A 24234-nucleotide genomic window follows, 5' to 3' on the forward strand; every position below is an offset into this window, starting at 1 on the left:
TCAGTGTTCTGTAGCAAAGCTGAATTTCAAATACAATTAGGAGCGGCTGCTTCATACACATCAATTTTACTTCTGTGGACATTGACAGAAGGTTGTATTAAGATAGGGCATTTTTATTGTCTACCAATGATTTTAAGAAACGAAATGTGCTTTTTCTAATGTTTAATGAGATGTATGTGTAAACCAAATAATTTCTAAGTACAATCTCCTAAAAGCAGGTAACCCTGGGGCCTGGGTTCTCCCCTATATAGACATGCTGCGTTTCTGGGGTCAGGATCCCTTTTGAAAATCTCACATCAATAATATTGAGATTTTTAGATTATTAGAATAATTTTATATATTCTTTCTCGAACTGTCAGTGGACAGCACCCCCCTCCAACCACCAAATCTTCTTAAATATAGATGACAAAATTATAAAACCAAAGAGACAAATTTATTAAGACTTAGAAAACCTTAGCAAAATTTTAGAAACCCTCGAGCCATGTATCATCCTTTCTTGAGTTTCTGGAATTATAACACATTAACCAGTTTCCTTCCTTCAGCTCCCAAAACATCACAACGACCAAGAACACGTCGTCCACGTCCCAAACATAAAACCACACCGAGCCCAACTGCATCTGAGAGCAAACTAGGTAAATATGTGGTTCCTGGTACCCGTGGAACCCCTTGGATGTGATTTTTGCGTGGCGGTTTAACTTGCCACCAAATAGCTCACAATTCGGTAAGGCCTTCAGTGTGAAGGCCAAGGTAACAAGAGCTCTAGTAAATAACTGTAACTTCCTTATGCTGCTTGGTATCTTCTTGTACTTTTGTATTTTGCTTATTTCTCTGAAAATTGTGTTTTCCTCTTTCTGGTTTATCAAAAACTTACCTAGTTAAATATCCGACTAGCGTATTTAGTTCAATTAGCCACACATTTTATTTAGCGCTACACTAGCATCTGTGAAAAATAGTTGAGAAATAACAAATGACTTCACTTGGTTGAGGAAGCAAGTTTCTTATAAATAGATAAAAAGGAATACAGACAGAAGCAACATATTTATTAAGTTTTACCAACTGTCAGGCACACAGTTAATTCTTAGAAAAGTAAAAAATTCATGAGCTGTTAAGTATAATATGGACCTCAAAGTTTATACAGCATGTAGATAGGTTGCAGAGATAGGCGGGACTAGCATGGACTGTGGCGGAGAGGTACCATACGTGTGGGGAACAGCAGAAGGATAGGAATTAGAAGAGCATCCTGATTGAGAGAAAGGGGAAAGACAATGCTCATTTAGCTGATGCTCAGAAATTGTGGTCAGTGATGCTACTTTTAGATGGTCCATGAAGAGGACCTTGAATGCCTGATTTCAGTGATTGGATTTAAGTCACTTGGCTATACCATACTCTCCTATCCTCCTGGGGCCAGGCCTTTTCTGTCCTGATAACAGAGAGATGCACTGACAAGTTTTGCAGACTGAATGACCCTCTGTATCTTGTTCTTTTCTATGATTCTGTTTGGACAGAAGTCTTGGTCTTCTTCCAAAGTGAGCTCTTAACAACAACAACAAAAAAGACATCATCTATTTTGGCTCGTCATTATATATCTACTTAAATATATCCACTATTTCATCTATCATGATCTAGGGCCTTGTTTTCCAATAAATAATACTTTTACATTCTTTTCTCATCATTTTTAATCCTAATATTACTAGAAAGATGCCTAAAGATCTCTCTAAGCAGGGTTTTCTTGTTGCTTTTGTGTTATCAGATAATATAAAAAGCAAAACTTGGAGCTATGTGGAGATACTAAGAATATAACCATTTCGTAAGAACAAATATCTTTGTACCCTGACCTCAAAATTTTAAAAATGTTTGCTTTTTGGTTGTAGAACCAATGCCACACTAGTGAAGTTCATTTTTTCAGGAGAGTTTGATGACTTTTCTCATGGGTTTAACTTTTTTTTTTTCAATCACTTTTTTTTTTCTTTTTTCTTTTTTTCAATCACTTTTGATCTTGCCACAGATTCTGAACCTATTACTTCTGGGACATCTTTAGGTAACGATCCTTTATGTCCTTTAGCAAGTGCTTTTTCTTATTCATTGTCAGAGTTATCTGTGGTGCTATTTAGATGATGTCATAATCTAGCATCATCCTATTACATTATTCATCTTACAACATAAAAGACTTTCTTTCTAACAGAGATGTGTATGGCTTTAATTGAACAACACTCTCTGCCCCACATCCCAGCTTCAGATTGCGTCATGTCAGTCTGAGTCTGTTTGAACAATACTACTGTTTGTTAGAGCTAAGGTCTGAATGTGATTCTCCACTTAGGCCCTCTATAGACCACTGATACAGTATCGATTAGGATACAATGAATTTTCTTACTTTCTTTTTGTATCTCAGGTTCTATCTTTCTTTCACTTAATGGATATTCCATCAAATTCTGTATGCCTGTTCTAGTAAGTTAGCAGATGGAAAATTTTCTGAAGCCTACTTGTTTTGAATTATATTTACAAGTGAATAGGATATGAACTTCTCTCACATCATCATATTTTAGGAGCAATTTGTAATCAGTTCTGGATTATGGACACTTTCAAAGAAATGATGGTTCCTCCTCTTCATTTCTTAAACATAATTGTATTGTAATTTTTAACCTCTGGCGAACTCTCAATTATAAAAGGAAACCTATTGATATACTAAGGGAGAAAATATTAAACCAAAGTAACAAAGTTTTCTCCCTTCAAAGAAACTCTGACAAATTTTAGAAAGCTTAGCTTTTCATTTTATTCAGAGTTCATGGAGCCATCAACACAGTATTAATCCTAAATTTTCTTCCTTCAGCTACAACAAAGAAACCTCGTCGTCTACGCCCCAAAGCTAAAACCACACCCCATCCAGAAGTACCTCAGACCAAACTGGGTAAATATGTGGTTTCTGGTTTAAGGAATTCAAGCAGTCTACCCCAGTTACCTTAAATTCTATGCGCATGATTGGCACTTGCCCTATAGATCTTTTAAGCGTAAAAACTGCTGGTTAATGAGCAGAACTTGAGATAATTATCTTGTGCTTCTGTGTGGGAATTTCCATCAATGATTATCTTAATTACTTTTCATGCTATTTGATTCCATTCTTGTCTTTTTAAAAAAATATATACTACTTTTTTTTTGAGAGAGAGAGCGAGAGAGAGACAGGGAGACAGTGCATGCTCAAATGAGAGAGGGAGAGGCAGCGGAAAAGAATCTCAAGCAGACTCCTCGCAGAGTGCTGAGCCAGTCCTGGGCTTGACCTCATGACCCTGAGATATAATGACCTGAGCCAAAACTCAGAGTTGGGTGCTCAACTGACTGAGCCACCCAGGCTACCCAGATTCCATTCCAGCTTGCTTAGTAAAGAGGATAATCAATTCAAATCTACTACTTTTATTATCCCCACATAAACCCCGTAACCATACTAGCAGTAGGAAGCATGTTTTATTTCTTAATGTGTGCTATAGTTGTAAACAAAAGCCATTCCAGCATAAACAGAGAAAATCACACAAGGCAGCAATGTTTATACAAGAGTGCGTGTGCGTGTGTGTGTGTGTGTGTGTGTGTGTGTCTATATATGTAATTTCCCAAATGGTACAATGCTATGTGCTAGGAGCCTGGTTAATATCTGGAGCAGGAAAAGGCTCAGGATGTTAGGAAGAAACCAGTACAGAGTTTGGATGAATATATGGGTAAGGGATCAAAGACTGACAAGCAGAGAGTGTCTGAAGCTGGCCTCCTAGACAGAGGATGACTTGATGCTCTCCGGTCAATTGGGCCCGTAAGATGGATTTAAGGGGGCTGAAGTGCCTACTTACGGTTTAAATTGGACCCACTGGGCTTCAGTGATTCCTCTGCACAGGACCATGCTTTTTCTGTTCTTAAAACTGAGGATACCAGGGTGCCTGGGTGGCTCAGTCAGGTAAGTGTCGGGTGCTGGGAATGAGCCCTGAGTTAGGCTCCCTGCTCCATGGGGAGCCCACTTCTCCTCCCTCTGCCCTTCCCCCCCCCACTTGTGCTTGCCCTCCCTCAATCAAATAAATAAAATCTTTTTTTAAAAAGCCCTGAGGATACCTAGTTTAATATAATATCACCACCCTTTTCACTAATAACCTAATCTCTTAGTGCAGTATCAGCTTCCTTTTGGCTCTCTACAGTGTGTGTGGTAAACAGGCCCCAAGGTGATCCAGTACCCCCACCCCTGCTTCCTCCCACACCCCTAGTTCCTGCCTCTTGTTATTAAATCTTGGAATGTGTAATCCACCTTTTTCCTGCTCTTTCCCCCTTAAAAGGCTTAGAAACATTATTTTTATCGGTAAGATGAATTTTCTGACATTTCGTGTGTTCACAAAAATCTCTTTGGTTTCTCTTATTGGTTTTGATCAGTTCCTACCACAGTCTTTAAACCAGTTATTCTTAGAACCGAGGCTCCAGTGACCACACTAGGTAATGACCCATTACGTCCATCAGCATCTGCTTTTCCTGCTCATTTGAAACCCATTTCATCACCTTCATACTCACAGCTGCTTCTGCTTCACAAGACTTGTGTGTCCTTGTCTGTTGTCATTCAGCTGCTTCTTCACATATTAAAGACTATTAAAACCACTTACTTGTTTTAGAAAGAGCAAAGTACGAACTTAGTCTGGTATATGCATTTGCAATGTAATGCACTAGAATTGATGGCATCTCACCTCCATGTAACCTATTAATCACATTTTTGGTTCCTGAGTTTCAAACCTATGAGGGTTGGGGTGAGGGTGTCTATCCTTGATCTAAGCAGAGTATTGTCATAACTGTTATAGTACGACGTGATTCCTGTGCAGCTCTAGATTCCTACATTTTTATTGTGTGCATGGTTTTGTTTTGCCATTTAAGGTAATGATGTCTTCTTTCAGTAAATAGAAAATGTGTTCAGTGCTAAGAAACTTAAATTATAAGTGGCATCATTATTAGTTCAAATTCACCTTATACCTTCACCACCACCACCATCATAACTCAGTAAAGTTTTGGGACTTTTTTCATTTAGAGATCCTCATGAGAATATCCTCAATATATAAACTCATATTTCTGTGTGACCTTTGTTTTTCAGAGCAGTGTAAATGATATAAAGAGGGAGTTATTGAAATGGAGACAAATACTTTAAGCTCAAAGGAAACATTTTCTATAGCTCAAAAAATTAGAACAAATGTAATCCTATCAACAGCTCCTGGCACTAAAAACACTCTGCTAACCTGAGGTTTTCTTCCTTTAGTTCCCAAGGTGCCTCAACAAACTCTTCATCCACATCCCAAACCTAAAACCACAGGGAGTCCTGAAGCACTTCAGACTGAACTGGGTAAATGTGTAGATCCTGGTTAAGCCCATCCTGTGGGGGCCAGAAAAAGTGAAGGAGCAGGTCAGGGGTAGCAGCTGCTTCTACTCCAGAGTGAGCAGGAGAACATGGTTGGAGGGGTTTAGATGGTCGCTGAATTTCTTAAACTTGTGAGTTGGAATTTACTGTTTATTTGATTTCTCATTCAATTCTATTCACCCTTTAAATATTGGCCATGTGTGGTGGAATGAAATAGCTACAGAATGTATGTTTGGGGAAATAGGAAATTATTTCTTGTTAACTACAAAGTTAAGTCATGATAAATATCTAGGGTAGGACTTGGCAAATATTTTCTATAAAGGGCTAGATAGTAAATATTTGGAGCTTTGTGAGCCATGAAGTCTCTGTTGCGTTTTTTTCTTATTTTCCTTTTTAATTGTACAACCACTTAAAAATGGGAAAAAATCATTTTAGCTCTCATAGGCTGCATACAAATAAGCCATGGGTGAGATTTGACCCCCCCCTTGGTTTAAAGAAACAGAGTGGGCCAGAATAGTTAGGAAGGATCGAGTGTTGAAATCACTGTAGATTTGGATGACTGGGGCGAAGGAGGATGGAGAAGCAGAAGGGAAGGATGTGGGTGGAGGACCAGTGAGGGGAGGCAGAGGCTTCTCGGAGCATTTGGGGCTGTCAGTCTTCTATGTGTCAATTAGAACATTTCATTGAGGCAGCTGAAACTAAATGGGCCCAAAGGACCAGGTGAAAAGGTATTTTGAATATTCGACTTAGGAGTTTGAATTTCATGTAAGAATCATCAGTATCTGTATATGGTCACACTTTCCCTGGGCGTTGGGCAGAAAGCTACCTCTATAGCTCAGATTCAGTGCCTGTCCCTTATCCTGCTCTCTTAGGAGCCTACTCCTACCAGCCTAATCCTATTAGGCAGCGTTCACTATCTCTTTCCAAAGATGAGTTTTCAGCAAGATTGGTAGGGTCTATTTTGGTACATTATTCACACTAGGATTGTGAAAGAGTGAGACTCTTCAGGGGCACTTCACGGGGACAATTGTCTACTACAAAGACAACCCCAACTAAGTGATATGTTGGTACCTGAGTGAGAGACTGACTGCATATCCCTCAGTTCAGAAAGCTAATAGTTTTTGCTTTGTGCTCTAGATGCATTATTACTTAGGCACAATTATTTTGCAGTTCTGAGATTGTATAAATGTTTAACATTTCATTTTTGTTTTTTATTATTTTTGGTCAGTTCCTGCTATAGTTCTTGAACCAGTCACTCCCATGAAAGAGGCTCCAGGGACTACATTTGGTAATGCCACTTTCTGACTTTCAGCAAGAGCTTTTCCTGCTCATTGTCAAACCCATTCCACTCATTGCCATTCACTTATATTCTTTATCTTTTGAGTTGAATGTGCATAAAACAAATTACCTTTTGTTCTTGAGAGAGTCATGCCTGAATCTAGTTTGGGATCCCTTCCTACCCTGTAACTGACTTTAAAATTTTTTCATGCCACCTTCTGTTTTTGGCTTAATCTGAGTTCTCCGTTAAGACAAATTTCATATATTCATGTGAGCACCTGATCCAGATCTCTCTAACTGAGCTGTGACAGGGAAGTTTCTTAATTCATCCTTTGTTCCTTTGTACATGTACCTTTTTTATCTGCCTGTCTTTTGTTAACTTTTGAGTAATATGTTTTTAGCAAATTGTCTAACAGATAATGTGGTCAAGGATAATAAGTTTAAAAAGTAAGCCCCATCCTTAGGGTGAATCTGACTACCTCTTACTCTCCACCATAGTTTATAAATGACTCTTAACCTTTTTAATGCAGTCAGGGACTCTAAGAGAATATGATAAAGGGGTGTCTGCCTGGTGCAGTTGGTGGAGCATGGGACTGGATCTTGGGATTGCAGGTTTGAGCCCCATGCTGGCTGTAGGGATTACTTTAAAAAATAAAATCTTTTTAAAAATGTGATCAAAAATACCAATCTTGACCCTCAGAATTAATAACTTGATTTTTGTGTCAGTTTTGCCCCCAAAGTATCAATACGAGGAGAAGATACAGTAGCATAGTAGGGCCAAATTTTTTCACACTAGAACCATATTTTACTAAATTCTAGAAAAATCTGTCAAGCTGTAGAAAACAAAGAATTTTTTGGACTTCATAATTTGCAGAACCATAAACTTTAAAGTGACAAAAGGTCATCTTTTTTCACTTCCATGAACATCCCAATGAACATGTCAGTTACAAACCAAACTTAAAACCACTCCAAGTCCAGATGAATTTGGGACTACACCAGATGAAACCTCAGTCCTTGGTTTCAGGAGCCTGAGAGCCTGTGACTGGTTGAAAGTGTAAATCCACATCCCCTCTAGTGAAGGAATCATGAAGAGTCCTTTCCCCTTCAGAGTTGGTGAGAAGTCCATGTTTGGAAGGTACATAATTTTTCCTCTAAAGCAGGGTAGTAGGAAACATGTTTTACTTAGTCTTCAGGCTAGCTATACACAAAGCCTTTTCCTGCATAAAAAGCATAGAGAAGGAAAATAAGGCAGGGTGTTTTTGCAAATTGAAGATATTTCTTGGATACTCATCATATAAGGTCTTAAAGAAGTAAAGCATCATTTTGAGCCTCAGTAAATCAGGGAAGGAATTTGGATCTTGACATCACATCAGAATTTGCATGAGTGGACAGGTGGGAGTAAACAAAGACAAAAAAAAAAAAAAGGATATGTATGGAGACAACCAGAGGGCAGAGGTTCTGCTTCTTTGAAGTGTCAGTCAAAACATATCGTGGGTGATTCTGTATTTGAATAATACCACAAGAAGTTGAAGGAGGGCTTGAATGTCCCACTCAGGAGTCTGATGTTGTTCTCATGAGCATCAGAAATCTCTTTCCACCCTGCTTGAGGCTTTCCCGGTACTACAAGTGGATGGGTGCTTTACTAGATGCCATAGACTGAATGAGTGCCCATTACCCAGTCCTCTTGAGTACCTTTCTTTAAATACAAGTCACAAGATCTTTCCAAAGTTGAGTTCTCAGCAAGGTAATCATAGCCCTTTCTGGTCATTTGTGTAATGACTGCGTGGATATTTAGGGACTTTTTCTGCAATCGTAAGTTGATAAACATAGTAGATGTCTTCTTCATTCAGCACCCAATAAAGTGCAAGTTAGACTTTTATGTGTTTTTCAAGATAGAAATGTATTTAAGTAAAAGCCTAAAAACGTCCTAGAGTCTACCGTGTTGGATTCAAATAATCAAGGACTAACCAGTGCAACTGTTTCCCCCTTGTGGTACTAAACAGAGCACAGGTAATGACTGTCTCAGAGATGAACAAGTCCTTAACTACAGTTTAGCCAAGTCTGGACAAACAATTGATTTCCCTTCATATTAGCTTGTAAGGCTGCCATAACAAGATAGACTGGGTGTCTTAAACAATAGAAATCTATTTCTCACAGCTCTGGAGGCTGGAAATTGAAGATGAAGGTATCAGCAGTTTTAACGTCTCCTGAGGCCTTTCTCCTTGGCTTGTTGATGGCCTCGTCTTTCTGTGTCCTCCCATGGCCTTTCCTCTGTGTGTGACCATCCTTTGTGTGTCACCCTATTCTTATGTCATCAGTCATATTGGATTAGGGACCTACCCTTACAACCCCACTTAACCTGAATTGCCTCTTCAAAGCCCCTATGTCCAGATACAGTCACATTTGGGAGTTGATGCTTCAACATAGGAATTTGGGGGAGACACAGTTCACTCCACAGTTCATGTCATCTAGAGATAAAGTAGTAATTCTAGATGCAATGTTACACTGGCTAAATACATTTTGAAGTGAATACCGTAGTTCCTTATACATTTTTTAAAAACCTCTTTTGCTTATTTTATTACTTCAGTTCCTGTTACAGACCTTGAACCTGTTACTGAGACATCTGGGACAACATTAGGTAATGATGCTATGCAATTCGCCACATGCTTTTGCTGCTCATTGTACATTCCATCCGGTCTCCACCTCCCAGCCTTTCTTCCTTCATGGGACAGCCACCATCCTCCTCTGTTGCCTTTCAGTCACTTCATCTGAAGCTTCTCGTTGTTTTTATGAGAGCACATTAGCTTAATTCAAAACATTGCTGCCGTTTGATGTTTGACATTGTCTTATCTCATGCTTCATTGAACAGTGTTCTGTGTTAAAACTAAGTTTAAAAAAAATGGGATGTGTTTCTTATCTAGGCTGATCAGCAATAATAGCCATTCTTATGCTCCTTTGCACGTCTAAGTTCCCAAGGTTTTAAAAAGCTATTTGCATGGTATGTTTCTTTGTTGGTGCTTTAAATAATGACATGCTCTATTACTAACTTGAAAAATAGGAAATAACCTAAATTTTAAATTATAAGCCTTTTCTTTAGTGTGACCTCCCCTCCCCTTGCACCAGAGTTGAACCCTCCTTCTCATTTCTTCCCCAATGAGGAAGTTCTTCGAGTGTTTAATTACCCAGTTCTAATCTTCATGCCTTGAATGAACAGTTCAACCATATACATGAGTTTGCCCCCAAAGTATCACCAATGATAAAAATAAGACACATTGGTATTAAGTCTTCAAAAATATTAAATTACAGAAAATTTCCTATAACTCTTGAAATCTAATAGCTCTTAAAAAAAAAAAAAAACCTCCCCTCAGAATCCACACAAAGTAAGGTAACACAAAGTTTTTCTTTCTTCAGCTACTAAAACATCACAAAGACCCCGTCGTCCACGTCCCAGACCTAAAACCACACCAAGCCCTCAAGTACCTCAGACAAAATCTGGTAAACATGTGATTCCTTGCTTTAAGAGTGAACCCAAGTAGTCTATCCTGGTGGGGACACAAAACGGTGCCAAACAATTAGTGGCTTCTAAGTGTGAGGTCATGAGGCATGGTCAGTAGTGTCTGTTCACCCAGGTGTTGGAGAATGTGGCTTAGTGTGATATATTTGGTGCTAAAATATCTTACTCTTTCTATGTGAAAGTCTTCTTTGATATGCATTTGGTATTTTTCTTGCTACCAACTTCCATCCAAATTTTAATGGTAAAGCTTCTTTAGCAGAGCCAATATATCCAGTTCAAGTAAACAAAAAATTATAAGTCCCTTGCGTATTTCTGGGCCAATATTGGCAATTGTGGGTGATATGCCAGCTGTGGGAGACTTTCTAAAACAGTAGAATTGGGTATAGATTGATCAGATTTTTTTAAAAGATAATTCCTTTTCCAACTGTAGTTAGGTAAGTGAATAAGAATATTTTCCAGTGCAGAGTTTTCCATATGAGGACCCATTAGCTAAAACCTAGGAGAATTTCATGTTGACTAAGACAATTACGATAGTTCAAAGGCTGAGCCTAAGACCATGACTATAATTTGCCAAATCTTCAAAGAATAATCATCTTCTCTTTCCTTCAGTTAGGAGGTTAATTTTTTTTCTTTGTTATTATAGACGGATTGATACACAAGTAGATTTGTTTAGATGTGAATATTCAGACTTTTCATGTGTTTTAAAATTTATTTGATTTACTGTATTTTTTGGGCAGTTCCTGCTACAGTTCTTGAACCTGTCACTCTTAGACCTGAGGCCCCAGGAACGTTAGGTAATAATAGATATACTATCTTTTCAAGAAGACTTTGCTTTTGTCAAACCCAGAGTTTCATCTTGTATTATGTGATCATATGTCATTCTTTTTGGCCATTCCATTTACATTCTTAAAATTATTAAAACTCTTAAAACTGTCATTTTTAAGAGAACCTACTTCACAACATTTATTTGCCATGTAACCATTGTTGAAATTGTTTCACATTATTTTGTTTATTTAAGCAGTGTTGGTGGTAAAAACAAAAAACAGTGAATAACAAACAAAAAAACTGGTTTTCAAACATATGATGGGTTTCTACCTCTTATATAGGTAGATAAAGCCAAATAACAGCTATCATGAAGCCAAGAGGATCCATTTATTTCACGTCTTTTTTTTCCCCTATTTTTGTGGTATTTTTTTGTTTCTATTTAGGTAATGATGTGTTCGTGTTTTTAGTAGTTACATAGAAAGTGCAGAAAGGTTGAAAAGTTGAATTATAAATCTCAGACTTAATATGACCATCCTTCATAATCCATTAAAATTTAGCAATGGTTCTTAACCTTTCTGTTGCCCAATTGGCTCTATGACCCTTTGTTATAATTACTAATCTTTATTTCTTGAATTAAAAATGGATTTTTTTCTTCAAAGAATCTTTTGTGATAAAAGAAATTATATAAGGGGTATACATGACAAAAATCTCAAACTAGAAAAGCAGATGTCTAACAAGTTGTAGAAAATCTAGAATCATGTTTTCGCCTCTCATTGCTTCCAGAACAGAGGTAATGTCATTGTGTAGTAACCTTAGGATTTCTTCCTTCAGCTTCCAAAACATCACCACAGACACATCGTCCACGTCCCAGACCAAAACCCACACCAAGTCTTGAAGCATCTGAGCTCAAACCAGGTAAAAAATTATTCCTGGTTTAGAGTCTCAGCAGCCTAACCCAACAGGGTCTCAAGAGTAATTCCAATGGTTGGAAGTAGCCAATAGGCCCCATAAAAATGAAGATATAACTTGTGTTAAATAGAAGTTCCCACTGTAGGGATGGCAAGAGGAACATAGTAGAGGGGAATCTGTGGGGCAACTGAATGCCTCATGCTTCCTGAGTGAAATCTCTATCACTGTGCCTTTTATTAATTTCTGATTTAGAAAAATTAAGCATATTCAGTTCAAATTAACAAATAGTAAGCTCTTCTTTGCGCATGAAGGCATGTTCCTTCTTTGCCTAAAATGGAGGAATAATCTGCTCGATTCATCATGCTGCAGCCTCACTCTCCAGATTTTAAGTTGTTAGTAATACCCACACATCCCGCTTTGACTTATTAGTTAGAATCAGATCATCAAAGAAGTAAGGAAATAGTTACCTCACTTAGATTTGGCCAAATTTTAGGAAATCAACAGTCTGCTTTTCTAATTTAACTGTTTCAACGTTGCCACATAGTTCTAGAAAGCATATGAGTAAGACTCATGAAGTAAATGTTTTGAGGGTTTTTAAAATTTTAACCAATCATTTTGTTCATTTTTAATACTTTTGGTCAGTTCCTACTGCAGACCTTGAACCTGTTACGCTCAGAACTGAGACATGGGTAACAACACAAGGTAATAACACATACTCCTCAGTAAGTGCTTTCCCTTCTGATTGTCAGGCTCATTCTGTCAACATCATAGCTACAGATTCTTATCCTTCTTCTTCATAAGGGCTATGTGATCATCTGTTCTCACTCCACTAAATTCTTCATCCTACAATTATTTGAGAACTCTGACTCTTAAAACAAATTATTGTTTTTAAGAGAGCCACACATAAACTTAGGTCATCTGTTGTACAAGTAACCATCTGAAATTGTTTTGTCATCTCCTGTGCTTTTTAACCCTGTCTTGTTAAAGCTGGGTTTAAGAAGCAGTTCTTTTGATACTAATGACTATTAGGGTATCAGGAAGTTTCTCTGTGGATCTGAAGTTCTAGTTTTTTTTTTTTTAAGTCTCTATGTAATACCCGTCCTTTGATAAATATTTTAGTTAATTATATGGCCTTATCTTAGTAAATTGTCACAGAGTTTGTATCTGACTATGGCTCCTCCATACTGTTTCTGCAGCAGGACTTACCCCTTTTGTTTGATACAACTATAAACACTATTTTGCTTCTTGAATTAATAACTTGATTCTATATGACTCATTCACAATGAACTTGCATTTATAAAAGAATATATACTATTAAGGGTGAAAGTTTCAAATTAAAAGGTTGATAAGGCAAATTTACTACATGTAGTAAGTTTTAGAAAATCTAGAGTCATGTGTCATGCTACCCTTTGCTTCTGAACTATGCACTCTAGTAACCAAAGGTTTTCTTTCTTTAGCTCCTAAAATATCGAAAAGGACCCGTCGTCCCCGTCCCAAACATAAAACTACACCAACTACTGAAGCACCTCAAACAAAACCGGGTAATTGTGGGTTTCTGGTTAAAGGAGTGAGTCTTGGCAGCTCTTGGGAGTCTGGGATTGATGCCAGTGGCTGAAGTGATAGCCTATATGACCCCAGTATAGGTGAAGGCACAAGGTGATCTGTACTGAATCCCACCATTGAGTTAGCAAAGGAAAACATGACTTGAGGAGACATGTGTGGCAACTGGATTCCTTGCGCTTTATACATAGGATCTTCTACTTTAATATATATTATATTTATTCTTGATTATTTCATTCCATACTTCTCTAAAAGATAAAATGTCTTAAGTAGAACTAATCACCTTTATTTCAAGAAACATTAAGTGCCTTTAATTTCCCCACAGCTACATCAACAGCTGTGAAGATATCCCAGATGTAGGCAGCTTGTTTTTATTTCTGTAGTATAGTCAAAGTCAAAACCTGCCCCAATAGGAAACATCCAAAGATTGAACCAAGGCAATGTGTCTATGCAATTCCAGATTATTTTTTGCAGGTGTTATAAACATCTATGAGCTTAGCGAGAAGTTTGTGAAGGACAGGAATAAGGAGTTAGGAGGAAGGTGGGTCTTAAATTCATAGATTTGAACAGAGGCAAGAAGGAAGCAGGTATTGAGGCCAGCCAGAGAGCACAGGCCTCCTGGAATGAGGGAGGTCATGCTTCTAAGTGGTAATTGATAGTGTAGTGTTTGAAAGAGTCCAGAAGAGCAGCTGAACAAAGTTCTTGAAGGTACGACTCAAAAGTTTGGATGTGACCCTAGAAGCATTAGTGGTCTTCCCTGCAATCTCTTCCACACATATAGGGTACCACAGTTTTGTGATTAAAGCAGAGAGCTGCTCCCCTGGGCACCACACACTGGGTGGTAGTTACTCATCCTGATTAGTGGAATGCCTTTGCATCATGTGAGGTCTAGCCTATTTCCACTTAGGAGTTCACAACAAGATGAGCATGGTTCACTTTGCTTTTTCTTTTCTATGCCTCCTTTCAAACATAAAAGCCATTTACTGTATCCATCTTATTTAGCCATGCTATCTTCTTAAAGCTTCCATAGAAAAGCCAACAATTGCCTGAACACTTTTATTAGTATATATTTGGTAAAATGTTTAAACAAGTTTCCTAGGGCAATAGTTGGAATTAGGTATTAAAACACCCAAGAGAAGATTGTGTTGACTTTGAGATCCTCGCTAGATTATGTAAGCTATCACTATTTCTTGAGAGAATGTTTACCTGCTTATAGGGTGACCAAATCTTTAAGTATTTAATTTCAGAAAAAATGTATTGCTATACATTTATCGAAGCAATGTTGTACTGGTTAGATTTAATCTGCTGATTTTTCACAAGTGTTTATTTCATTGCTTTTCATAGTTCCTACTACAGATCTTGAACCTGGCACTCTTAAAACTAAAGCTCCAGAAATCGTGGGTAATGAGAATGTGTGTCCTTAAAATAGTGCTTTTCCTGGTCACTGTCATACCATTGTGGCTAAAGATTCTTTTGCATCGCAAAACCATTTCAGCATCTGCTGTTGTCTTCCATTGCGGTCTTTATCTTGAAATTATGCTAAGTTCTGTTATTTGTTGAACTTAAGAAAACTGAATATGCTCATTTCAGGACATCAAACTGCCATGTAACTAATTCATTGTTTCATGTGAAAACGTGCATGTGCTGAAAAAGCATTGACTACTCTAAGCTTCGTTTCAAACATGAATTTCCATCTACCCCTTTACACTGCTTATCTTTCGATTACAGAAATTCCATGTTCTTTAATTACATTATGTTTTATTGTGTTAGGGTAGGGTCTGTGTGATTATATTGATGGATGTATTGTTTCAAAAAATGTTTTTAGTTAATTGTCAAAATTTTAAATGTGCCTAAGTCTTGAAAGTTTAAATGATAGGCTTTCATGATAAGAGTAGGCTCCTTGTTCTTCGCTAAGAGGGCTTAACAATTTTAACTTGAGTCAAAGACTACTTTGAAACATTGATGACCCACTGCATAAAATGTATTGATCCTCATGCTTTCCAGTAAATAAGCTCATCATTGCATCCATGATTACTTAAATAATAGGCATTTGTCTCAACTTGTACAGAAGTACAAGTATACTGATAAATGCTTTTTCCAATATAGCTGGAAACATATAAATATATATAAATTTGTAAAAAGTTTGTCTAGCAGAAGTTTGCATATTAGCAATAATCAGATAACCAAACATCTAGGAGAACTTTTGTTGACCACGGTGATATTTAGCAGGGAATAATGCTATATCTATCTTATGAGATTAATGGGTATTTTGCTAAATGTGAACAAATCTGCAGAGTGTCTCTTTTCTGTCAGTCCTAAAGCTTAGAAATGGACTTTTGCAGTTAGTATTCAAGTGAATTCTTAAATTCTCTTTGGTTTATTTTATTATTTTGGGCCAGTTCTTCCTACAGCCTTTGAACCCGTCACTCTTAGAACCAAGGCCCCAGAAACAACATTAGGTAATGATATTCTGTGTTCCTTCAACAGTTTTTTCCTGCTCATCATCAACTCATTCTATCATAATCATAATGACATTGTCACCAGGTTTATAAGACTGTCTTGTCATCTTCTGCTGTCTTTCAACTTTATTTTTCTCCTTTAGGGCATTGAGAACTCTTAAAAGAAGTTATCTGTTGTTTTTAAAAACTATGCATGGACCTAGGAATATCTGTCAACCATGTAATCTTGAACTTGCATCATGTACTTTTGTCTAAACAGGGCTCAAATTTAAAGCTGAGTTTCAAAGTCAGTAATGTCTATATTTTCTTTTGACCAACCAAACCGTAACAATTCTCATGATATCATAGATTCTTTAGAAAAGTTTCATTTCTTGGTGTGAACCTAAAATCCCACCACCCTACAGCTTGGCTATAGTCCTTACCTGTTTTGGAAGCTACAAATTTATGAGATTGCTCACTCCTTGATGTAGTTTTATGTGTGAGTTTTATCTCTCAAGAATCTTCAGTGGTTAAAAAAAAAAGTCGTTAACAGAAAAAAGAAAATATATCAGTCTTGAAATACATATACCTGGAATTTCAAGACAATATGATGTATGTTAGAAGATCTAGAGCCTAATTGCCAAAACTGCCTTCACTGGAGTAATCTGAAGTTTTGTCCTTCAGCTTCTAAAACAACACAACGAACCCGTCGTCCACGTCCCAGACCTAAAACCACATCAAGCCCTGAAGCACCTCAGACCAAACAGGGTAAATATATTATCCATAGCTTGAGGGGTGAACCCTAGCAGCCTGTCTCAGTGGGGTCTCAAGGAAATGCCTCTGATGGGAAGTAAGAGTCTCCATGTTCTCTAAAGGTCAAGGCATGAGGTATGGTTAGCAGCTCATACTTGAGTGAAATATTTGGTCTCTTTAAAGATGTGTTGTATCATAAGACTGGAATAGTGACTCATATTTAATGCTATATCTGCATTTAAACATATAATCTATTTATTGTGGTCATGATCATAGAAGCATAAGTATTTTTCTCAGCTTCCAAAAACTTCAAGTTACTTTCACATATATTTTCATTTTTTGCCTTAACAGAATTTCCAAAGCAAGCTTTCATATTGATTAGAGTCACAAAATCAAATACCTAGAAAAACCTCATGTTGACCATAATAACATCGAGTCGAACTGAAAGGTTGTGACTACCTTCTGCAATGAATACTTCCAATTAGTTTGACCAAATCCTCAAAAAGAAACTACTTCCTGCCAATTCAAAAGTTTTAAAAAATTGTTATTCATTTGAAACTAGTGTTTTGAAAGAAAAATTAAGATTTTTTTATGTGTGGTTAAACTTTCTCATGTTCATATTGTTGCTTTTGGTTAGTTCCTGCTACAAGCTTTGAACCTGTTATGCGTAGTTCTGAGCCTCCAGAAACAACATTAGGTAATGACTTTTGTGACCTCATTATATGCTTTTATATTTACTAAAAACCTACTCCATCACTGTCATGGCCAGAGTTGCTCCTGCTTCCTTACACTGCTATTGTTCTGTTTCATACTTTATCTTAGAGGTAGTCAGGATTCTTAATTCAAGTGCTACCTATTGTTTTTAACAGGTGCCCCTGGACCTAGATAAGGAAATCTATCTGCCATGAAACCCTGTTTAAAATTTCATTATCTGATCGAAGGAAATGTCTGAAGTCCAAATTACAACCCATCTATTTGGTATTTAGATTTATAAAATGATGATAATTAAATACCATGCACTCTTTCTGAGCAACTTACTTTCTATAAGATTTTTGAGACATTCTCATTATTCTTTTCTTATATTAGGATGATTTCTCGCTGTTACATTAAATTATCCAAAAAAAAGTTGCTTCCTAGAAGTGCCAATCCTAGTAAATGTAAGTTATAGGCTTTCCCCCCCATGGATGAATTTGGTTATTCTTTTCCTTCTACCACAGTTTGGATTGGTTCTTAATCTTTACTAAGTAGGAATCTCTGAGTGTCTAATCATATTAATATCTATTCCTTTAACAAATTTTGTTATTATTTTGGTTTTCAAAACACCATCAGTAGTGATAAGCAAATTAGATAAGAAAAGTAAAAATTTTCTTTCTTTTTTTTTTAAGATTCTATTTATTTATTCATGTGAGAGACACAGAGAGAGAGAGAGGCAGAGACACAGGCAGAGGGAGAAGCAGGCTCCATGCCGGGAGCCTGAGTGGGACTCGATCCCGGGACTCCAGGATCAGGCCCTGGGCTGAAAGCAGTGCTAAACCGCTGAGCCACCCAGGCTGCCCAAAAGTAAAAATTTTCAAACTTGATAGTAAACTCAATAAAATATAATATGTTTTAGGAAACATAAGTCAACCCAAGATTTTCTTCCTTTAGTTTCAAAAACATAGGGGAAAAAAATCCATTTTCTTCCCACACTTTAAACTTAGCAAAGTTTCACAGTTGAAACTAAGAAAGTCCATGATTTCTAGTTTGAGTCCTTCTAGCTTATTGCAGTTGGATCCCAGGAGTGACATGATATGGCTTGTCAACTTTCACTTCCCTTTCCCACCTCTATGCCCTCTAAAAGAAAGACACAAACAGTAGTTAGCATCCTTATAATTGCATGTTGACCAGAAGGTTCATGGTTGGGAGACATCGATGGTGGCCAAATTCATCATATGCCCTGCATAAGGATTATCTCCAACAAAAGACGCATCTTATTCAATTCTCTTACCATTCCATTCCATTCCATTCTTTTTAATTAGCAATATTTCTCTGCCTTAGTAAACAAAAATTTCCTTGCCCTCTGTGTTTCCAGCACCATAACAGTTCAGCGGAGTGGGGTGAGGTGAAGAACAAAAGTAGAGATCAAAAATAAGAATATGTTTCACTTCTTGAGAGGAGTACGATATAATTGTGAGGAAACCCTGTTCTCAGGGGCTTTTTGTTGTTGTTGTTTTAGATATAAGGCAATTTTCTTATACAAAAGCAACTTGTTTAATTGAGTGGTAAAAATAAAGAAAATATTTAAATGCGTGAAAGACCTATGTGTACTTATAGAGAACACTGGGCTTTGAAATAACTTCAGTATTTTGTATTAGTAGATAGAAGGATAGGAATAGCAAAAATAAAACAAAAATATTCAATACCTATTGAGGTTGCCCAAGGGGGAGGTCAAACTAGAACACAGAACAAAATGCTCCTTTATGGTACTACACGTTTTGGTAATGATAATACCATAAAATCAGTGGTAGGAAGCTCTTAGAAAGAAAGCCCTTGTGGGAATTCAGATTCAGATACAATAGTCAGTGAGAACCTATTTTTTTCCCAAATATTTTTTGTAAGGATGTTAAGTGGTAAATATACTTTGTGGGCCATTCAGTTTCTGTCACAACTACTTGATTCTGCTGTAGTATCTCAATTGAAGGCAACCAAAACCAATATGTTAAATGATATGTAAAATATGCTTTGAATCATCTTAGTTTGTGATTGTGTCCCAATAAAGCTTTATTTGGATTTTATACCACTTTCACATGTCATAAAATATTACTCTAAATTTTTTTTTTCTCATTGAAAAATACGAAAGCCATTCTTAGCTCACAGGTCAGACAAGGGGCTGGATTGGGAGGGCCACAGTTTGTCAATGGCTGCTTTAAATAATGTATACTCTGCATGGCTCTCCATAACCCTGTGATTTTGAAGATCTATGCATTTCAATTCATTGCTCCCATTATCTAAAATCTGTGACATATCCAAAATTACTTTGACAACTTAGATGCTCTTCTTTCAGCTCCCACTGAACTGCAAACTCTTATTTTGAAACCGGTGACATCACCAAGCCTAGAAATGACACAGAGTCAACCTGGTAATTAGACTTTTTTTTTCTGTCTGGGTTCACTGTTGTGAGCTTCAGGGGACATACTCCAAGTGTTGATTTCCAAATGCAAAAAAGCAAATATACACATTTAGTAACTCTATATATTTGTATAGGCTCTTTCCATGATGTTCTATTGGTATTCCATTAGTAATATATTCATAGCAATTGCCATTCAACTGATAAACACACTTATCTTCATTTCATTTTGTGCTTGCTCTATCACGTAGAGAACAATCAAGTACGTGATGAAATAGTCAACAAAAACACTTAGAAAAATTGATTTTATCTTTACTCTTATTTCTTACTAAAGATTACAAACTCGTAGTTCTCTTTAGTAGTAAGTGAAATTTGTGCTCTACTATGTGAAAACAATGCTAGCTCAGTTGTGACCATCAAGGAAGGAGAAAGTTCCCACTCAAGTAAAGATAACAAAACCACTCTATACAATATTGCCCTTCAAAATTGAAAACAAATACTTTAAGTCAACAATGTGGTTGCTACCCCTGACATATATTTTGAAACACAAGCTCTTAAATTTTCTAGCATAGGATTATAATTTCTTTTCACCTCTTTATGTATCTTTAGTTAAATGGCATTTTGGATTTTTTTTTGGGGGGGGAGGATTTCTTTTGCTTTTTTTTTTGTAATGGTTCATTATGATTTATTTACTATAATACAAAAGATCAATTCCAAATGACCCACTTAAAATTTATGACCCAAGTACATTAACTGGAATTTTTTTTACGTTTGTTTTATTTAAGTTCGATTTGCCAACATATAAATGGCATTTTAGTGCTCATGACGGAAGAAGATATGGTTGTTAACAGTTACCTACAACACTTACAAAACTGCTAATTCAATTCAGTTATTGGAGCCTCCCTTAGTGTTATTAATGATATTGTTATTATCACAATAGCCAACATTGAACATCCATAGGTAGGAGACACTTTTCTAAATGTTCAGTTTGTACGCATCCATTCAATGGGGCAACAACCCATCCTTGATGAATTGTATCATCTTGTGTTCTTTGCTAGTTTCGGGAGTCTTGGAATCGGTTACATTAAGCACTGAGTCATCAAAAGAAGCTATAGGTAAACATGTTTCCCAATGAGAAGTAAGATATATGTGCTTTTCCATCTCATTGCAGAAGTCATCCTCACGCTTTGTGACATTTCGCAGCTCCTCACATCTTGTGTGTGCTCATCCAGTGACTCTTAAATGTTACCTCCAGCGCATTGTGCTGATGCCTGCTGTATTGCTATGCAAGTTTCGCAATTTCCTTGGTTCCCTTTCACTCTGAATGCAAGATTTAATTTTTTTAACAATCTGATCATTCCTTAAATATGAATATGCACATCCTATTTTTCATTTTTATGTTTTCAAGGACTCACTCTTTGTCTTTTTCTTACTAGAATCCTTAATCAAAATCTGTAAGGAAGTGAAATTATCCGCTTTGCTCCAGGTAGAAATTGCTAAAGACACTGCCAGTTATTGTGTGTGTGTGCACATGCCCACACTGAACACTGCCTTGATTTTCTGCCCTCATCTCTGTCCTCTTAAATTGTAGTCATTCCTAGTCTACCTGAATGTTATGTAATCTCATGAATGTATCTACTTGGGATAACCTCTGTTTTCTAGTTAAATACAGTGTTCTGTGACAGTGTGTTACGCCCTGCCCACCACTAACCAGCCATTCCCTGTTTATTCCATAGCACCAACTGTAACAGATTATCTGTATCCCTCTGCCAAAGCACCACCCAGTCCAGAGGAACCAAAGACTGAAGGTGGTAAAGGTTTTCATGCTTTGATTCAATGACTCAACAGTTTTTAAATTAGCATCTCTTATATCCATTGAACATGAAAGTTCAAGCTGCGCTACTTGTTCTACAACTGAATTCAACTGAAGAGCGATTCTTAAAACTGCAATGATAACTAACCTCTGAATATAGAAATCCTGGTTTCTCTATGGTATCAAAATATTGTGCCTGACAGCCAGATAAGGACAGTTAAAACATTAATATTAGTGGAAGAATGAGTGTGATAGAATAGGTTTTCCCTCCTTGGTCCTCTCTTTTTTCTAAATCCATTGTCCTATCTGTTAAAATAGGATGCAAATTCCGAAGAGAATGAGGCGTGTTTATATTCAAGTTCAAGAGAGAAATACTTGGCTGTAGCTTAGCATCTGAAAGTTTTCTAAACTTGTTCTCCTTTTTTTGCTACAGTTGTGGAATCTATTACAAATGTGTCTGAGCTACCCGAGAGCACACTAGGTAATGACACGCCTCTGCAGCTTTTGTCCTCGTGGCCACCATCACCTGAGAACCTCAGGTTCTCTCTCATTGTGAATTCATGTTGCAGCATCATTCTTTGTCATGGCAGTTAATTTTCTTTCTAGGTGCTTCTATTCATAACCATCCTCCAAAAAGTCTCTTCTGCTCAGTTTTGTATCTAGACGTTGGCCTCTTTCTCTATTTAAGTCAGTGAAACTGTTACACCTAAAGCATCTTTTTCCTAACATTGAACATTCTGCTAGCTTGTATTGTGTTGAATATTTCAGTTTCCCTTTTGTATGGTGATCCATTTTATATTTCTGCCCTAGCAACATACTTTCCATTAACACTCATTCCATCATAGTCATTTACGTGTTTGATTTTTTTTTTTTTTTTTGCTATAATTTTAAGTGAAATCCAATGCTTCTTCCCTGGCTCATGCTTTAACATTTTTTATTGTTTGGGTTTTCCCTTTAAGGTTACTAGTAAATATATTATTCTGGGGTTGTTGAAGGAGGTATTAGTTTGAAGTGAAGATTTAAAAAGTAAGGATATTGCTTACTTTGAAAGTATTTTGGAATCTGGCATCGCAGCATTTTTAAAATTGCATGCATTATGAAGGAGTAGGAATGTTATTTAGCTACAGAGCTCCAATTTTCTCCTTTTTTTTTTTAATTGTTACCGTCCTTTCTGTCATCTGTACTTAAAGTTTGTGAAGCACTATCATAACCCCAGGTACTTTCCTTCAATTACCATAGAGACATCTCCTCTGCCTTCCCAAACTATAATCCTACCCAGCCCAGATGAGCCTCTGACCGAGCCTGGTAAATATTATTTTGTATTTTACGTAGAAGGTGAGTGTTCACAGAACCTAAAGAATGGAAAGACAATATGGGACATCAAAACACCTAACTTAATCACTTTGCTCACATTCTTTGACAGACGATCCTACTTTTCTGATGCCTCACTTCTCTTATGTATAAACTATAGCCATTCACATGACGGTGTCGTGATATTCTTCAGGATATGGCTGAAAAACCATTCTCAGCTACTCTGCAGGTGTTTCAAACAGGACATAGTAATGTTTCTGGGGAAGGACATTTATATTCGAATTTTAAATATAAATATATTTTCTAATTTTAAGTACTTTATCACCTTGAGTAGTGCAAGTTCTTTGGTCACGTACAAAATCTTTTAAGTTATCTAATTTGTGTTTGAGATTAACAGAAACCTCCAGAAACAGATTTCACTGTGCAATCCACATAAAGGATGGGCCACAACTGGCCCATCATCTTATCCTCATTCTACTCCTCTTCCTGCCGCAGTTTTGCCATTTCACCGCACATAAATAAAAAAATAAAAATAAAAATAAATGAAGTCAAACTAGCTAGTTGGCAAGTCATAAAGGTTTACTTGATGGTGGAATTTGAAATATAGGGAAACAAATCATTGACATGAATAACTAAATGATGTGCTGCTTCTTACAAGGAAAAAACCTCTCAATATCTATAGGCTTTCTTGGACTGATGGTTTATCAAAAATAAGCCCAAACTTGTGTTTTGATTGTCATTAAACTATTTCACATGGGTCTATTTCCAAAGGTGATATGAATATTAATTTTATATATTGTCCTCTAAAATAACTTATTAAATTTTACCTGTTAAACTTTACAGTTTTTTTACCAAAATTTCACACTAACTGCATTAACTGGGTCTGTGCCAATTATCTCTAACTTTTCCCAAGTGTTTTAAATAACTGTATTAATGGATATGATTGAAATGTTTAATCGTGAGTACTTTTAGTGGTGCCTACTTCATATCCTGGGAGAAGCAAATAGCTTATCAGGAACCTCCATAAGCAAGGAGAAAATCACAAGACTGAAAGGAACTCTTAGAATTTCAGGATTGGAAGGGCTCTTAAAACTCTTGTTACTTTTGGTGGAGAACATGAGGCTATAGACTGAGCGATTAACAAAGGAAGCTCTAAATCTTCACACTCCTAAACCAGTACAATTTCTTGCATATCTTGGTGTTCATTTCTCTACAGGCAATTCCACTGAAGATTCCACTGCAACCACTGTATGCAGACTTGTTAGAAACTTCTGGTATCTAAAAACTCTTATTTTCAGCAAGCTTTCCTTAAGGTGCCGGAAACTCCATGACCTTGAAAAACGTTTTGTTTCTCTTAAGCTGTTTATACCAAACATGCTTGAGACAATCCAAATGAGGTGTTTCCACAGGCTGCAACCTCCCATT

At 36.8% G+C, this 24234-nt stretch overlaps 1 protein-coding gene across 23 annotated transcripts in view; it reads left to right on the forward strand.

Annotated features, from left to right (window-relative positions):
• ABI3BP (ABI family member 3 binding protein) overlaps nucleotides 1–24234 on the forward strand; it is a 234624-nt gene that overhangs the window by 146648 nt on the left and 63742 nt on the right. For 10 of the 23 annotated variants that reach the window (XM_055316193.1, XM_055316194.1, XM_055316195.1 and 7 more), the window contains 20 exons: nucleotides 543–632; nucleotides 2828–2905; nucleotides 4399–4458; nucleotides 5264–5347; nucleotides 6591–6650; nucleotides 9228–9278; nucleotides 10052–10135; nucleotides 10892–10948; nucleotides 11751–11834; nucleotides 12471–12530; nucleotides 13286–13369; nucleotides 14733–14789; nucleotides 15788–15847; nucleotides 16511–16594; nucleotides 17217–17276; nucleotides 19623–19697; nucleotides 20744–20800; nucleotides 21422–21493; nucleotides 21932–21979; nucleotides 22738–22803. The exons of 1 other annotated variant lie outside the window; for it this stretch is intronic. In XM_055316193.1, coding sequence (XP_055172168.1) covers nucleotides 543–632; nucleotides 2828–2905; nucleotides 4399–4458; nucleotides 5264–5347; nucleotides 6591–6650; nucleotides 9228–9278; nucleotides 10052–10135; nucleotides 10892–10948; nucleotides 11751–11834; nucleotides 12471–12530; nucleotides 13286–13369; nucleotides 14733–14789; nucleotides 15788–15847; nucleotides 16511–16594; nucleotides 17217–17276; nucleotides 19623–19697; nucleotides 20744–20800; nucleotides 21422–21493; nucleotides 21932–21979; nucleotides 22738–22803 — 1371 coding nt within the window. The remainder of the gene's footprint in view (nucleotides 1–542; nucleotides 633–2827; nucleotides 2906–4398; nucleotides 4459–5263; nucleotides 5348–6590; nucleotides 6651–9227; nucleotides 9279–10051; nucleotides 10136–10891; nucleotides 10949–11750; nucleotides 11835–12470; nucleotides 12531–13285; nucleotides 13370–14732; nucleotides 14790–15787; nucleotides 15848–16510; nucleotides 16595–17216; nucleotides 17277–19622; nucleotides 19698–20743; nucleotides 20801–21421; nucleotides 21494–21931; nucleotides 21980–22737; nucleotides 22804–24234) is intronic. 12 more of the 23 variants (XM_055316215.1, XM_055316216.1, XM_055316197.1 and 9 more) reach the window with 11 other exon arrangements.

Source organism: Nyctereutes procyonoides, unplaced genomic scaffold (assembly GCF_905146905.1).
Source record: "Nyctereutes procyonoides isolate TBG_1078 unplaced genomic scaffold, NYPRO_anot_genome, whole genome shotgun sequence".
NCBI lineage: Eukaryota > Metazoa > Chordata > Mammalia > Carnivora > Canidae > Nyctereutes > Nyctereutes procyonoides.